The following is a 16,880-nucleotide window of genomic DNA, read 5'->3' on the forward strand; positions in this document are numbered from 1 at the left end:
GTAGGTAGAGGCAAGAATTCTTCTGTTGATCTAGCGCTGTCTACACTGGGGCTAGGTCAGCTTAACTGTGTTGCTCAGAGGGGGTTTCACAGTCCTGAACAACACAGAGGGATTGATCTAGCTTTTCAGCATAGACCATTTCTTAGATACGCAGCGATCTCAAATGCCACCCTCAAAATAATCAGCGTAGATTATTATAATTAGACCTATAGTCAAAAAAGGGTGTTAAGCAGTTAGCACCATAAGGCAAATGCTAAGGGGTTGTTAGAGCAGGGGGAAGGGAGTCCGGAGGTGTGGGTTCTCTTCCCAGCCCTACAGGCAGCCTTTTGCGTGGGCCCAGGCAAATCACTTCTCTATTCTAAAGTACGGTGTGTATGTGTGAGAGAATAAAACCTACCTACTTCACACGGGGGCTCTGAGGGTTGGTGGGGACTAGCCGGGGAAGAAAGGGGGCTTTGTGACTGGATTTTGCTTTTTGGTATATATCGGGGTGGGCAACCTATGGCACGTGTGCCAAAGGCGGCACGCGAGCTGATTCTCAGCGGCACTCACACTGCCCAGGTCCTGGCCACTGGTCCAGGGGGCTCTGCATTTTAATTTAATTTTAAATGAAGTTTCTTAAACATTTTAAAAACCTTATTCACTTTACATACAACAATAGTTTAGTTACATATTATAGTCTTATAGAAAGAGACCTTCTAAAAACGTTAAAATTTATGACTGGCACGTGAAACCTTAAATCAGAATGACTAAATGAAGACTCGGCACAGCACTTCTGAAAGGTTGCCGACCCCTGGAATATATAAAGCAGGCTCACATTACAGCACTGGATCTGGTCTCCAGTGCGCTAGAGATAAAAGGGATTCTCAGAGGCTGTATTTCAAAGCCCCTCTCACCATTGCCATCAGGATCTGCCTTGACCGCCGTGTACATCTCCCGGATACTCTGAGGGGTCATCCACCTGCCATTCCCTAGGCGGGTGTGGGTCAGCACCTGAAATTACGAATAAGATTCTCACATCCTGGGCAATGATTCGTTCCTCTGTAATGCTAATTAAACCCTACGGGCTGGTAGCTCTCAATCCTGAGACAGCTTCTCTGAAGGACATCAGCTAGCAGGAGAAAGGGATACAAATGGAAGCTATTTTGCAACCTTAGCTATAGCAGTGTGACCAGCACCTGCTCTAACATTTCAATTTATGCCATCATAAAAGCACAGCTGGAAGTAAGACAGCCAAGAGCCAAGCAAAGGCAGCAAGTGTCTCTCTTTCCCTTGGAGGGAGAGTGAACTGAACAGCTACAGAGGCCATGGCTACACTGGCGCTTTACAGCGCTGCAATTTCGTGCTCAGGGGTGTGAAAAAACACCCCCCTGAGCGCTGCAAAATACAGCGCTGTAAAGCCTCAGTGTAAACAGTGTCGCAGCGCTGAGAGCACGGCTCCCAGCGCTGCAAGCTACACCCGTAGAGGAGGTGGAGTACGTGCAATGCTGGGAGAGCTCTCTCCCAGCGCTGGCGCTGCGACCACACTTGAAACTTCAAAACGCTGCCACGTGCAAGTGTAGCCATGCCCAGAGTTAATGTTTTCACTTGTGCCATTTAAAGACTTTCGAAGGGAATGGTTCAGAAAGAAATGCTTGCTCTCTGAAGAAGATCCAGGAGGGAAATGCCTCAGAGAGCTACAGGCAGACTCCTAGCTTTGGAGGAAGAAGGCCTGTCCTGCAGTCACACTATGATCAAGGGCAATACTCAGCAACTACATAGCGCTCTTCAGTTGCATACCTGAAGGCACTTCACAAAGGAGGGTAAGTGTCATTAGCCCCATTCGACATCTGGGGAAATGTGACACACATCCAGGGAAAACGAGTTGCTCAGGGTCACACAGTGAGTCAGGGCACGACTGGGATCCAAGTCGTGACTCCCAATCTTGTGCTGTAACACTATGGCTGCATTCATTCTGAGGCCTTCTCTGCACTTGCTTACCCTAGCAGACTCAGGGCTTGTCTACATCAGAAAGTTGCAGCGCTGGTGAGGGAGTTACAGCGCTGCAACTTAGGAGGTGTACACATCTGCAGGGCACCACCAGCGCTGCAACTCCCTGTTTGCAGTGCTGGCCGTACTCCCGTTTTGTCTCGGGTGTAGAGGATCCAGCGCTGGTGATCCAGCGCTGGTAATCAAGTATAGACACTTACCAGCGCTTTTCTTGACCTCCGTGGAATAAGCAGGTATCCCAGCATACCTGAGGAAGCCTCTGGTAATCAAGCTGGTCTCCTTCCCCGGTTTGCTCTCGCGTTCCCCGAACCCCGAGCAAGCAGGTCTCCTTCCCTGCGGTTTGCAGGGTGGTTCCGGGAACGCGAGAGCAAACCGCGGCGAAGCTGGTCTCCTTCCCCGGTTTGCTGTCTCGTTCCCCGAACCCCCGAGCAAGCAGGTCTCCTTCCCTGCGGTTTGCAGGGGGGTTCCGGGAATGCGAGAGCAAACCGCGGCGAAGCTGGTCTCCTTCCCCGGTTTGCTCTCGCGTTCGCCGAACCACCCAGCAAACCGCAGGGAAGGAGACCTGCTTGTTCGGGGAACGCGAGAGCAAACCGCGGCGAAGCTGGTCTCCTTTCCCGGTTTGCTCTTGCGTTCGCCGAACCACCCTGCAAACCGCAGGGAAGGAGACCTGCTTGTTCGGGGAACGCGAGAGCAAACCGCGGCGAAGCTGGTCTCCTTTCCCGATTTGCTCTCGCGTTCGCCGAACCACCCTGCAAACCGCAGGGAAGGAGACCTGCTTGCTCGGGGGTTCGGGGAACGAGAGAGCAAACCGGGAAAGGAGACCAGCTTCCCCGCGGTTTGCTCTCGCGTTCCCCGAACAAGCAGGTCTTCTTCCCTGCGGTTTGCAGGGTGGTTCCGGAACGCGAGAGCAAACCGGGAAAGGAGACCAGCTTCCCCGCGGTTTGCTCTCGCGTTCCCCGAACCTCCCTTGAAGCCGCCCAACAGCGCTGCAGTGTGGCCACATCTAACACCACTTGCAGCGCTGGTTGCTGTAAGTGTGGCCACTCTGCAGCGCTGGCCCTATACAGCTGTACTAATACAGCTGTAACAACCAGCGCTGCAAAATTTTAGATGTAGACATGGCCTCAGTAGCTTACACACACATCTATAATTCTAACCAGTGACTCTGCAGTGCCCTGCTCACCATGGGAAGGCATGGCAACCTCTGCAGGCTTCACCAAGCAAAGCCCTCCCAGTGCCAACTACAGCCCTGAAGATACGAAACAACACATAACTGTACATTCGCTCTTATTTCTGCATAGGAGCCTTTGCCCAGCTGATCATGAGACATTTCCTAGCAACTCCACAGCAGGATCACTGCTACTGAACATATCAATCTGAGAAACGAAGTCTCTCTTACATGCAAAAGTCCTGTAGAGACCTGACCTCCTCCAATTAAGTAATGAAATGTGCTGTGCTGGGCTCAGCCATGCCTTGGTACAGTTAACCATACAAGGATGAGCAACTTCACAACAGTCTCTCTTTCTGAGTCCCCATATCAAACCTCTCTAGGTTTCTCTCTACCTCTCTGAGCTGCAGCTGCCCATCCTGATTGTGGTCCAGCAGGTTGAAGATGTCCATTTGGCTGATTTCTATCATTTCCATGGCCTCCTCATAGTCTTCAGTAGGCAGGATCTGGCTTTTCTGCAGCCCTTTCAACTGAGCTAAGTGGATAATCAGCTTACACTCTTCTTCAGTCAGGAAATCTGGAATTTCTGCAGAAAAAAAGAGAGACAGATAGAGTGTGTGAATGAAAGACCAAGGAAACTGTTGCAGTGAAATCCCTAACTAACGGCAGACAACAAAGAAAGGAGGAGAAAATCAGAAGCTTCCCAACAGATTTGGGGGAGGAGAAAGTTTAATATTCCCTCCTCCAATGCACCCCACTCATCCCCATGGAACTCGATCCCAAAGGGGCAGCATAGAGCACTAACCACTGAGCTGCTAGGGACTCTACTAAATACCTAGTTGCAGGAAATTACTCTAGAGGAAGAGACTCCAGAGCCTTTGTGCTGGCATGTTTGCAGCGCTGTTACGCTTTCTTTGCCCTTATTTGGAGGGGAATTTGGCAGAGAACCAGGTGCTCTTCAGTGGAGCCTGGCTTAGAGAATCCACTGATATGAAAGGGGAAGGCAGCCTCCAACCTAACTCCCACACCCTCAACTCCAAATTATGATGACTGATCTCTGAGCACAGATTTATAGCACAGGTGAAGAAGAGAGAGTGTCCATCGACAGGGTCACAAAAATAAGGGGTAGGTGTATTATAGACTTTACAGAATCAAGACGCTATATCTCATCAAAGCCTCTCTCTTACACACACACACCCCTCCCTATCGTTAGCAACACAAAGCTATCAGTTTAGAGCCAATACCAAGATTATATACAATTTTCAAAGGAGAAAAGTTCCATCTGTGATTATGTGGCCAGGAGAATTCCAGTCAAATGGAGTTTGGGGTTAACAATCTTTTCAGTGAGATACTGGAGAGATCTCATAGGACACACCAGCGACACTCAAACCTCATTAACACTGAAGATATTTTAGGAAGGGGGAAAGCACATCTGGTCCAGTTTTGAAAACTCAAATACCACACTCTTGCTTTCTGAGCTACCTCCCCTAGAATTTTGGCAAGTCTCTGGGCTAAGAACAGACCACAGTTCAACCAAGAAACACACTGAAAAGAAAAAAAATTAAGATAATTACTTCTGTTTAGAATTGAGGCTGTCTGCTAAAATCCCCAGTGAGCAGGTGGCTTCTCATTTGGTACAGCAAGGTGCTAAGTCTGCAGAAAACAACACTGCCGCTTGCTTCCCAGAAAGCCTTCCCAAAACACATGTCCACAACCCCCCTGGTAGGGAACAATTCCTGTCACAGGCAACACACATAATCCTCTTCATAGAAATACTGCAGAGCTGCAACATCCACCTGCCACTTTCTAGTTAGTGGCATAACACAAGTTAAGAATTAACTGAGCAAACTGACAAGCAATACCCCCAATACTTTACCTTCCCTAAACTGGACTGAAATAACATGACAAAGGTTTGGAATTTAATTACAAGCTAGAGAAGGAACAACTTCTCCTAAATTACAGCAGCTGGATTTCATACCAAAAATACAATTTATATTCACTAGAATGAGCTTTCTATGGCACAGGCTGCTAGATGAAGAGTTTGTCAATCAAATGCTGGTAATCCTGTGTGTAAACAGCCTCCCCTATGGCTGCAAATGAATTGCTCTGACCAAACTGGGCAGAGAGTTCCCTGAAATGGTTAACTTCCGAACACAGGGGCATCCCACCCCATTGCCTGTTTAACAATGGATCAAGCTAAACAAATGGCTCCTAATTGACTTGGGGCAACACTTGATTGCTTTTCCACAAAAACAAAAGGGAGAAAAACACTGGCATTTATAAAATAATGACTAATCCGGGGAGAAGAGGATGGGCCAGCCTAATGTTGTTGAACAGAGAGCTCCAAGCCATGGGGGCCCCAAGCCCTTCCACAGCGCCCCCCTCCCCCCCAAACACCTGCTGATCTCAGCCAAGCCTCCTACAAAAATCCAAACAATCAAGGCAAACACAAACTGTGGTATTGTCTTCCAACAAGAGCTCAAAGAGAGTTGCATGTAATGAGACTGGATTAGCAGAGAGGTGGCTTCATGCTATAAAAACCATCTCCCAGTGAGAAGCAAGTCAGTCCACAGTGCACTGCAGAAGGCAGAGCCTCACCTGCTCTCTGAACATTTTACAGCTACTGGTCCGAAGAAAGAATGGATGCAGCAAATTGCAGATTTCCCAAACTGAGCATGCAGTGGCTGTTGGCTGTCTCCATGTATCTGTTAACCTGGGGCTCCCCAGGAGTCCGTGGGTACCTCCTGAGGAGCTCCTCCAGGTGTATGCTCATTCCAAGAAGTATGGCCTTGTGCTATGACATTGGATATTCAGAGATGCGCATCCCCAACCTGCTGGAACACGAGACTATGGCAGAGGTGATCCAACAGTCTTCTAGTTGGCTGCCCTTGCTAGCCAGAGAGTGCCACCCAGATGCCAGGATCTTCCTCTGCTCACTCTTTGCACCTATCTGCTTGGACAGGTAAGGCATTTCAGATATGTTATTTCAACATGGTCTGTCAGATAAAGCTTCCTAATAGGAGAACAGTCTCCCGAGATGAGCTGGGGAATCCAATTACTGGAGTCATTTAGAACTAGACTGGACAAAGCACCAAAGTATTGTAAGGAACAGTGTGCCCTGGGCAGGGGGATAAATGAGATGACTCACTAGGGGTTTTCCCCCTCTACTTCGTGGCATTTCTGATGGGAAATAAAAATCCTGCCATAGAAGTGAAATGTGTCCTTGGTTTTGAATTTAGTTTGAAGAGCAGCTGCCTTATAACCCACACAGTTCTCTAACTGTAATTACTTCAGAAAACCTACTGGTAGGTTTCTACCTGCAGACCATGCTGGTCTTCACCCAATGCTCCAGCTTCTGTACAGTATGCAAAAAACCTATCTTCTCCTCTCTTCACTTCCACACAGTGAGCTGGCCATGCCTGAAATATCAGCACAGTAATTCTCTCCTCTCCTTGTCTCCCACCACCAGCAAGCCTTGTATTCCTGCTTCTAAATTCTTTGCTCTCCTGTTCTAGGTGTTGGCCCCTTTGCATTTCACCCCCTCCACGTCTCTCACACACAGCACATGGGTTCACCTGGAGTCCAGTTTCTCGCACAGTTGCACACAATGAATTTCTATTGACCTAAACACAGTAACTCCTCTCTTCTACTCCAGGTTTCCAGTAACTTTCCTATAAATATCCTTGGCTCCCACTCCTCTTGTCCTGAACCAAATAATCCTGCTCCTGCATCACTACCAGTAACCTCTCCTTACACAACACCCCCCCACCCCAGCACTAGGGGTTCTTACAAAGGAAAAATTCTAGTTCTTGTGGTGGCTTGGCAACAAACTGCACAGCAATTTAGGAGCTCCAGGGACCTAGTTAGAACAGAACAGAAGTACAAGCCGCAGCTGCACCACTAGAGCAAGTGCTTTCACCTATGGAAGACAGGAGCTCGTGGCAATACCCTACACCCTTCACAAGGAGAAGGGAATGGCTCTTAGCCCTTAATTTCATCCTATTATATCCTCTCCCATTTGTGCTAACACCCTTCAAATACTCAAACATTTATTGTTTGGTTTCAAAATGTGCATATTCACAGTGTATGTCAAAATTTCTACAGCACCATTAAAATGCAAACCTGTAAAGGCAATGCCTGTGGAAGTTAACCCCAATTTAAGACACCAGTACAGACAGTTTACTAATGGTTTCTGGAAAAATCAGTACCAATTTTTGAGACAAAGTACTCGGATGTTTCCTTCCTAGAGAAAACCCCCAGGACCGTAATTATTGTATTCTGCAAACTAAATTTACTGTAGGGAATATGAATGTCATTCCAAAGTACCACACGCTGCTGTTAATTTAGGAAGGAAGGTGGTTTGAGCTTGCTCTGGAACAGTTAACTCTTCACTTGTGCTTGTTCGAGCCTCAGTGCAGTCCTGTTTCTCTCACTAGGTTCATCTCCCCCTGCCGCAGCCTGTGTGAAGCTGTTAGGAACAGCTGTGCTCCAATCATGGCTTGCTATGGCTACCCATGGCCTGAAATCCTGAACTGCAACAAATTCCCTGTGGATCACAACTTATGCATTTCAACAATCACTGATGAAACCACTTCAAGCAGGAGAAGTAAGACATTTTGCTAACCCACTTAGCCATATATAACATTTAAAGGTGAACTGCAAAGCAAAAACGGGCCTGCACCGTGTTTGGGCTTTTCTTTTTAAAATGACCTCTTTACGTTCTGCTAGGCTTTCATACAATGGAAATGCTGGTTTCGTGCACCCAGGAGAACTCTATGGTAACTGGAGAACTGAGGAAATGAGAGAAAACAGAGCAGGTAGGAAGGGAAAGAATTTTTAGTCAGACTATTTAGAAGTCTGGGTTTTTATTTCTGGTAAAACCTGTTCAATTTCAATCACTATTTAACATTTTGGAGAAACAAGGACTTTGTTCTAGATTTAATATGCCTGCCCCTCCAAGCAAGGCATGAGAGTTAATATTACACAGGCTCAGACAGCCACAAGATCCTCCAGCAAAGCCAATGATGTTCAGCTCAATATTAAGGTTAAAAAAAAAAAACATGCATAAGAAAAACCATTCAGGCCTTATTTGTACATCAGAAAACAGCTAAAAATGGCACAACTCCTCTCTTGGTCAGTGGGTGTGATGCAAAATTCAAACAGCTTTGAAGTAAAATTTTAAGGGGAACTCTTACCTGACCCCACCTTTCCCGCATTCTGCGGGTGTTGCCAGCATTTCCAGAACAAGTGCATAGCTGACAGTTCTACCACACACGAAGAACCAATCCCATCCACTCAGGCTGGCCCCTGTTAACTACTGTTATGCGACTACCAGTTAACCAACACCAGACACTCCACAAACATCTGTTCCCAGACACAAGGGTTTGTAGAGTGCCTACAGTGTCTGATAGTGGTGTCTGTGAACGGGAGTTACAAGAGGACATGAAGCTCTAGTCTAGACAAACTCTGACTGCACCTGTAGCAGCACTATACTCTGCTCTCCCTTTTGAATGATGCTCTAGCAGTTGAAGCATTTGCTGGTGCTAGGCATCCTGGGCTGAAAACAGACTCTGGAAGCCCCTGAGCAGAGCACAGAAGTGATGTGCTTTAATTTCAGAAGGGGTAAAGCAGCCAGACTGCCAAATACAGTACACACCCATCCTTCCTAGCCCATGCAACAAACAATGTTTGCATTGCCTTCAAAAGCAGCTGCCCACTGATTGACCCCCCCAGTCTTCCAGCTGGAAGCTAGGGTAAGTCTTCAATGCAAAAGAAAGTGTTCTTAACTCAGGTGAGCTACCTTGGGCTAAAACAGCTGTGAAGACATGGCGTTTAGTTTGGGTGAGCAGCTTGAGTTAGAGCCTCCAGAGGAGCCTGGCCTTGAACTTGAGCACTAGCCCCCTAGCCCCAGGTAGAAGCAGAGCTGCTGTGTCTTCATTGCTGTTTTACGCCAAGTTAGCTGATGAGAGAAGAACAAACCTTTGCTTGTTTGTGGTGAAGACACCCTGCGATGCCATGAGCAGAAGGGAATGGCAAAGCTGAGCATACGCAAAGCACAGAGAAAAACATTAATGAAGGGAGACAACACAAAGGAAAATGCAGACAACGATGAACACTGCCCCGGCAAGTTGGGAGATGATTTTTCCTTCTTTAATTTCTCACTATTGCTGCCACTGGTGGTAGTGGCGCTGTGAGCGAGTGTTCCCACCACTGTATTCATCTACACCTGCCCTGGGCAAGTGGTAGTAATAGGATCTTTGCCTGCACACGTCTCAGTGTTATTTCCCCGTCTCACACAAAGCCCAAGGAGTGAATGAGTCAGAGGCTGCACTCCATCTCAACCACCAGTGAGCTGTTCCAGTTCAGAGGGGCAGCACACTCACGGTGGAAGCTGGCAGTGCCACTGCTGTTAGTGGGCCTGTTAGAACCCTTGAATCTCCCGGGCTTTCAAGGCACATCAAGGAGCTTTTGGAAAAGTTCAAGAAGAATGTTATAACTTTGTCTCTGTTGCAGCAGTGCCCCAAGCCAGCTGTAGGGACTGTGAGCTCGAGGAAGCCAGCACCGCCAAGGAGATACTGGAAAACATCTGCGCCAATGACTTCAGTGAGTACATACACCTTTTCTTCCCACCTCTGCTGCTGGCTTCCCCTCTGATAGCCAACCAAATAGCAGCATCCCCTGGAAGCCTCTTCTATTTGCTATAAGAAAAGGCTTGGAAAAGGGATGGTTCCAGCTTTTACAGTTTTCATTCCTCACCTATATGCTGAGCGTCAAGCATCCAAACTGCTCAGGGCTGCTCTGGCAACTTGCCCACAATTCACAACTTGCACCAAGGCCAACATCCTGCATTATGCATTTTTTTTATTGGTTTTGGTTCTATTCCCCCATATGCTGAGAGAGCCAATCATGTGGTTCACTTTGGAGACCAGAGTTCAAATCAGATTCCTATCAAGACAGATACACTTGGTCATCTCCAGCCTACACATATCAAACCCTAAGACATGTATCCCAGCAATTCCCTGTTTCTGCTCTGAGGCCAGAGACTGGAGCAGGTAGTGGGGTTGGGCGAATCAGTTTGCTTAACTTTCAATTTTCACAAAGTTCTACAGCATTCAACCACACAATCTTCATGGCTAAATCCTGGACAACTTTGACAAGGATATTAGTGCTCGCAGCCCCTGCTCTGAGGAGAAGGCTAAGACTGGAACAAAAAAGGGAGTGCAAAGCAGAATTGAGGTGCACTGGGCAGATGCACAAGGCCACCTGCACAACTTCTTCCTGCCTTGTACCTCTGCCTATTCAGTGGCATTAGTCTCCTTCGTGAGCACTCATCCTTCTCCCTACTCGAGGAAAGGGGAAGTGAGGAGAACAGTTATTGGCACTAGAAAGGCTGTAATCACAGATTTGGAGAATTACAAGTTGAGCACAACCTCTTTGATTTGGCTGGGACATCACTGAGCCAGGGAAACACCTATAACGCTTACTGCATTCAAAATGGAAAAGTTCTGTATGTTGCCAACAGAAGTGGTTGGGAGGTAGTTAACCACCAGCAGTAAAGAAATCCCAAAGGGAATTAACATAAATCAGGTGGATAATAACACATCGGTAACTGTTTCCCATTTGCTTCTTTCAGCTGTAAAAATCAGAATCTCCAGGAAGAACACGACCTCCACCATCTCTGCTTTTGACCTGGACTCCAAGCTGGAGGTTTTGAAGCACGGCCCCCTCCTCAGGGTGGAAATCCACCCAAAACTGCAGCACTGGCTGGACCTAGATGCCACATGTGTTCACAACATCATGAGAGGTACACACACAGGAGTCTATGTCATCAGTGGAGAGGTGCAGAATGACAAGGTGTTTGTAAACAAGGCCTATGCATGGCACAGGAAGAACAGGAACCTGCAGCTGGCTGTGCGGCGATGGAAACATCACCGGTGCCGCGCATAGTCTGGCAGGAGATTTCAGCAATCTCTGCTCTACTGATAGGAAATTGCTCCCCTCCCTGTATCTAGCAAACAATCTGTGACAACCAGAGCTTTGGAGCTGTGGGTCAGTACAGTGGCTATTTTTTAGTGGGATTCAGTGTAGTCGATAGCCAAGGTCTAGGGGCCATACCACAGAGCATTTCACTAAGGGATTGCTATACAACATGTTCGTTAATTAAGAGCTTAGGGAGTCACCTGTTGCTCCAAGAAATGGAAAGACACAAACATGCTGTGTTCTTCTTCATCTCCTCCTGCACTGGAAACCCAGTTTCTAATAGATTTGGCAAGCTTGTGTAGAAGCAGGAATAAGTGAATTGAAGTCCTCAGCTTAGAATGGACTGGAGGAGATACCTAATAGCTATTCCTGTCTGTTCCCTTCACACTGAAACTGGTAGTAATTTCAGTCCTGTGGTTTGTCCCTGAAACACAAGCTTGCTGTAGGTCCAGGGATATTACAAAGACATTTCCACACACAGGTCACCTTGCTTGGTGGGACATGCGGCCAGCAGCTGTAGTCACCACTTGCAACTACCCCCCGGGGCTGCCTATGGAATGGCTAAAGTTTTAAAGGACACCTGTGAAGGGAACTGTTGGATTTCTGCCCTTTTTACTTTCTGATAGAAAAAGGTGGCCCCAAAAGGGTTAATTTGATAAGGGAATTAAAAACAAAAACAAAAACCAGTTGACCTAGGAAGACCCTGGTGACTGAAGAACTAATGATGTGAGGACTTCCCAAGAGTCAGGACAGAAAGCTGAACAACTGGGAGATGAAGGGATTTTTAGTGAGACTGCTTAAAAGTTTTTTTGTTAGCACCCACTTAATCCCAGTGACTAGCATGCATTTTGGAGAAAGGATGTCTCTCCTCAAGATTCAACATCCCCCTCTTCAGTGAAGTATGGTCTGAGACCATTTGAGAAGTCCCCTGTCAAAACCTGGGAAGATCAGACTCAATGCTTCTGATATTTCAAAGGTTAAACAAAGCAGGGAGGGAAAAAAAACATTAACTGTATCCCTCCACACCATCTTTCTTTATCCAAGAGAGTCAAAAATAGCAACAGGAGCATTTTTCTAAAATCCTTTGCAGAGCCCCTATATCAAAAGCAGCACTTACAGCAGTTATCTTCAAGGACAGGTGTGGTTCTCCTGCTTTCCAGACAGGCATTGCCATCACTGTGGACCACAGGCCTTGAAGCAGAGCACAACAGCCAAGCGCAAACAAAGAGAGTGAGTTAGTTTTCCAGAATTCCTGGTGAAAGGAAATGTCATGTCTGGAGGATTCCTAAACTAGAGCAAATACAGTAAATACAGGACTGAACTAGGGAAGCAAAGAAAACAAGCTTTGGGGGTAAATGGGTCTTCCTCGTACAGTGATAATTGACATGTTTTACCTACAACGTGAGGCTTGTTTTGTTTCTTGATCATTTTAACGATCATCCAGCGTGCTGAGGGGAGATGCATGGAACATTTGTTTGGACAGAGGTGCATTTCAGGTACCATTGTCTCTAATGCTCTTAAAGTGTTTCATTAATTGGCAACCAGATTTTCTCTTTAGCTCTGGCAGTACCCAAGGTGAGGCTTGCGGCCCCAGGACTTTCCCTGTTTAAATTCAGTTGGGGAAACTGGCCACATCCTGACATTTGTGCAAATTTAACTTCTGGACCACTGAGGCACAGAGGATTTTATAGATTCATAGTCTAAGACCAGAAAAAAAGGAACCACTGTGATCACCTACTCTGACCTCCTGTATGACAAAGGCCACAGAATGTCACCAAAATAATTCCTAGAGCAGATCTCCTCGAAAAACATCCAACCTTTCATTCAAAATCGCCAGAGATCCACCACACTTTTTGGTAAACTGTTCCCATGTTTAATGACCCTGACTATTGAAAATTTACACCATATTTTGTTAGCATTTGTCTAGCTTCATCTTCCATCCATTAGCTCTCTCTGCTAGACTGAAGAGCCCGTTATTAAATATTCATTCCCTATAAGGCAGATTGTCTAATCCTTTAATCATTTTCACTGCTCTGCTCTAAACCCTCTCCAGTTTATCAGCATCCTTCTTGAATTGGGGATGTCAGAACTGGACAGCATTCCAGCAGCAGTCTCGTCAGTGCCACATTCAGAGGTAAAATAACCTCTCTACTCCTACTCAAGACACCCCTCTTTATGCATCCAAGAATAGCATTAGCCCTTCTGACCACAGCGTTGCACTGGGAACTCATGTTCAGCTGCTTACCAACCAAAATAGCCAAATCTTTTTTTACTCTCCCATCCTGTAAACATGCCCTGCATTCTATGTTTCTCGATGTACACCTTTACATTTAGTAGTATTAAAACACACTGTTTGCTTGTGCCCTGCTTACCAAGCCACCCAGACTGCTCAGTACAAGTGACCTGACCTCTTCATTATTTACCTCTCTCCCAATTTGTGTGTCATCTGCAAATTTTATTGATGATTTTATGTTTTCCTCCAGGATATCGATATAAATGTTAAATACTATAGAGCTAAGAACTGATCCCTCTGGGGCCCCACTAGAAAAACATCCACTCCATGATTCCCTACTTACAGTTACGTGTTGAGAACTACCAGTTAAGCCAGTTTTTAATCCTTTAATGGGTGCCATATTACTTGTACATCATTCTAGTCCTTTAATCCAAATCTTGTACAGTACCAAGTCAAACACCTAAAAAAAACAGCGAGACTCCCTGCTTTTATTTCCCCCCCTCGGCTCAGAAATTCGAGCCCAAACCATAGAGTTCCTTGCCAAGTGATCTCTTACAAGACAACTGCCTCAAAGCAGATTGCACTCTAAGGGTATGGCTACATTTGGAATTTCAAAGCGCTGCCCTGGCAGCGCTGCGGGAGCGCTGCCATGGCAGCGCTTTGAAGAGTGAGTGTAGTCGGAGTGGCAGCGCTGGGAGAGAGCTCTCCCAGCGCTGCATGTAAACGACATCCTTTATGGGTGTAGCGTACAGCGCTAGGAGCCGCGCTCCCAGCGCTGCTGCCCTGATTACACTGACGCTTTACAGCGCTGTATCTTGCAGCGCTCAGGGGGGTGTTTTTTCACACCCCAGTTGCAGCGCTGTAAAGTGTGAGTGTAGCCAAGGCCTAAGTTATCACAGTATCTATAAAGACCAAAAAAGTCCTGTCTGGTGCTTGTTTGATGCTAACAGGATTATTTGATTACTAGTGCTTCTCATAAGGAGGAAAACATACAGGACAAGAACCTTTCCTAGCTCCATGAAATAATAAGCTTGGTTTCAACGGCAGATGGTTCTTTGTCATTTGTAAATGTTTAAGTATTAAAAAACCAAAAGAACAATTTCCCAGTAGTGCCCTCTGCCACACTCCCAAACACAAGGCTGCTGAGAAGTCTTTAATATGACATCCTTTGCCTGAAATCAATGTTGCACTGCACTTTGCTGAAGGCATTCAGAATATGGACTAGTCACTCACTTCTATACTTGTCCTCAAACTCTGCAAAACGTTTTGATAAATATAAACGCCTTTGAATTAACTAACTTGGAAAGTCCTTTACAGCTAGAGCCTCTATGCTTTGTCTACATATAACAGGTGTTGATTTCTTATTGATGTAAGTGAAAATAGATACACTTCAATCTGATGATGAGCATCAACACAGTGGGGCTGTTCCAACTTCACATCAATTTTTAAACCAATTTTGTTAAATTGAAACAACCTGTGAGTCGAGAATGCCTTAGTGGTCTTTTAAAGTCAACCCCGCCTCCTGGGAGGCTCAGTGGGGTGATAAGAGCTGCCTGTGAGCTGAAGTTCCTAAATAGGAACTCCTTATCAGAGGACAAAGCACAGCAAGCCGAATAAGGCCCTAAAGCGCTGGACATCAAGCACTGTTCCAGGAGTGATGCATTTCCAGATAACAGGATCAGAAAACAAGGCCTACCCCAGAATCCGGAAGAGAAGTGTTAAACTGGATTAATAAAGTTGTGAGTCTACTATGCCATAAGTCTGTTTTTTGTCAGCTACAGCTGCTTTCTTGAAGGCCAGGATCAGCTCTGTTCGGTGAATGGCATCAGTAAGGGTAAATAAGTTAGAACTGAGGGCCCAAGGGAAACTTAATTAGTAAAATCAAACTGACCCCTCACACTCTGTTCCCTGTCATTAAATTGAGGCTTTTTGTGTGTATGACTTTTATAAGACACCAGTTCCAAACTTCAGACTTTACACACTACCAGAGGGAAAATTATTTTGGAATTTACAAGTTATGAATACTGTGTATTTAGAAACCAATGACAGAGCCGTGTGCATTTCTTAAAGATGCTTGTTGCATTAAAAGGATTTAAATAAGAAGGTTGTCTCGGTTTTTTCTGAACTTTCACTTTGAATCAGGTAGTGTGAACTACAAGGATCCTTTTTTTCTTATTCATAGCACACAACAACAGTGAAAGTGCCATAAAGAATTCAGAGTAGCAGCCTTGTTAGTCTGTATCCGCAAAAAGAACAGGAGTACTTGTGGCACCTGAGAGACTACGAAATGTATTTGAGCATAAGCTTTCGTGGCGGAAACAATTTCTCTCCACCTGGACATGCAAAACTTGTACACAATTCTGCCAGTAAGAGTTACTCACATCTTTTCAATACACTAAAGTGAGATCTAGCTAAGAGGAATCCTTGTGTACTGTGGAATGGCTAGGAACTAAAAGTGTGAATAGCATGCCATGCCAAGGAGAGTGGAAGGCACTGTTTCTACTACTATCTTCGTTATTCATTTCCTCTCCTAGATACTTAAACCGCAATGCTAAGTTGCCTTATCATTTACTTTCAAACGTTCCAGGATCCTTATATCTTCCTAATCTCTCAATCTCTAGCATCTTTTTGACAGGATCTTAGGTCCATGGGATTTTAAAAAACCCCAAACATAGAAAGGGAAGGGGCTGTTTGTTTGGGTTTGGATGTTTTGGTTTTTTTGGGGGGGAGGAAGAGGAGGAGAACCTGAGGGAAATTAACCAGTTTTCCAAACTCTCCTAAGTGGACTGTCCAATTAATAATCTCTATGGACAGTGGATCAAAACATCTTAAACACAAAGGGTGAACATACTTAACCAGGGTAGCACAACATGATTTAAGGAATTTAATTGTTGGAGGAGAAATGAACATGAAAACTCCCCTTCCTGATTAAAAATTAAAACAGAAGTCCCTTAAAAAACCCAAACCATTTGACTGTTCCAAGGAAAGTCAACCTCTACATCAATGGAAGCACTAAAAAATTTAACAAAAACCTATACATGCACAGTCCTTTCTGCTATATTGTACATACAGTGCTCCCAGCTGCACATTCCATGGCTTGTATCTTGATTCTCCAGAGATTAGGAGGTAAGAAGGCAAATTGAGATGGAAACTGATTTAAGAAAAAAGGTGACTAACATTTTGTGGAATTCAGATCTGTTCACTTATTCTTCAAATTATACTAAAAAATAAAAGCAAAAGAACTGGTAAGCAGCTCAAAAGTTTGAATTGATTCTTTCTGCCTTAATAAGTAAATCTTAATAAAGATCTGAACAAAAGTCTGAAAAATCTATTTTCTAAAGGCAGGAGAGATGAGCTACAAATGTTATAATGTCAGCATCAGTCACTTCTGTGTGCCCCGTGGGAGTAATCAGAAGAGCTACAATCAAAGCAGGTTGCCAAAGGCAAACTGGCAACTGGATTTCCGCCAATCTTCGAAATTCACACAGGCCTGTTTTTATTGCACTGGGC

General features: G+C 45.6%; 2 protein-coding genes across 4 annotated transcripts in view; one reads left to right on the plus strand and one right to left on the minus strand.

Moving 5' to 3' along the window:
• The window catches only part of P4HTM (prolyl 4-hydroxylase, transmembrane), a 29,745-nt gene that overhangs the window by 10,800 nt on the left and 2,065 nt on the right, over nt 1-16,880 (minus strand). For all 3 annotated transcript variants that reach the window (XM_050957478.1, XM_050957479.1, XM_050957480.1), the window contains exons 3-4: nt 3,553-3,743; nt 897-993 (exon numbers count right to left, since the gene is read on the minus strand). In XM_050957478.1, coding sequence (XP_050813435.1) covers nt 897-993; nt 3,553-3,743 — 288 coding nt within the window. The remainder of the gene's footprint in view (nt 1-896; nt 994-3,552; nt 3,744-16,880) is intronic.
• LOC127053209 (secreted frizzled-related protein 5-like) lies at nt 5,699-11,403 on the plus strand. Its single transcript, XM_050957537.1, has 4 exons — nt 5,699-6,119; nt 7,594-7,763; nt 9,674-9,760; nt 10,791-11,403. Exons 1-4 carry the CDS (start codon nt 5,797-5,799, stop codon nt 11,102-11,104), a joined length of 894 nt encoding a protein of 297 aa, XP_050813494.1. The 5' UTR covers nt 5,699-5,796; the 3' UTR covers nt 11,105-11,403.

The sequence above is a fragment of the Gopherus flavomarginatus genome, chromosome 6 (genome assembly GCF_025201925.1).
Source record: "Gopherus flavomarginatus isolate rGopFla2 chromosome 6, rGopFla2.mat.asm, whole genome shotgun sequence".
Lineage (NCBI taxonomy): Eukaryota > Metazoa > Chordata > Testudines > Testudinidae > Gopherus > Gopherus flavomarginatus.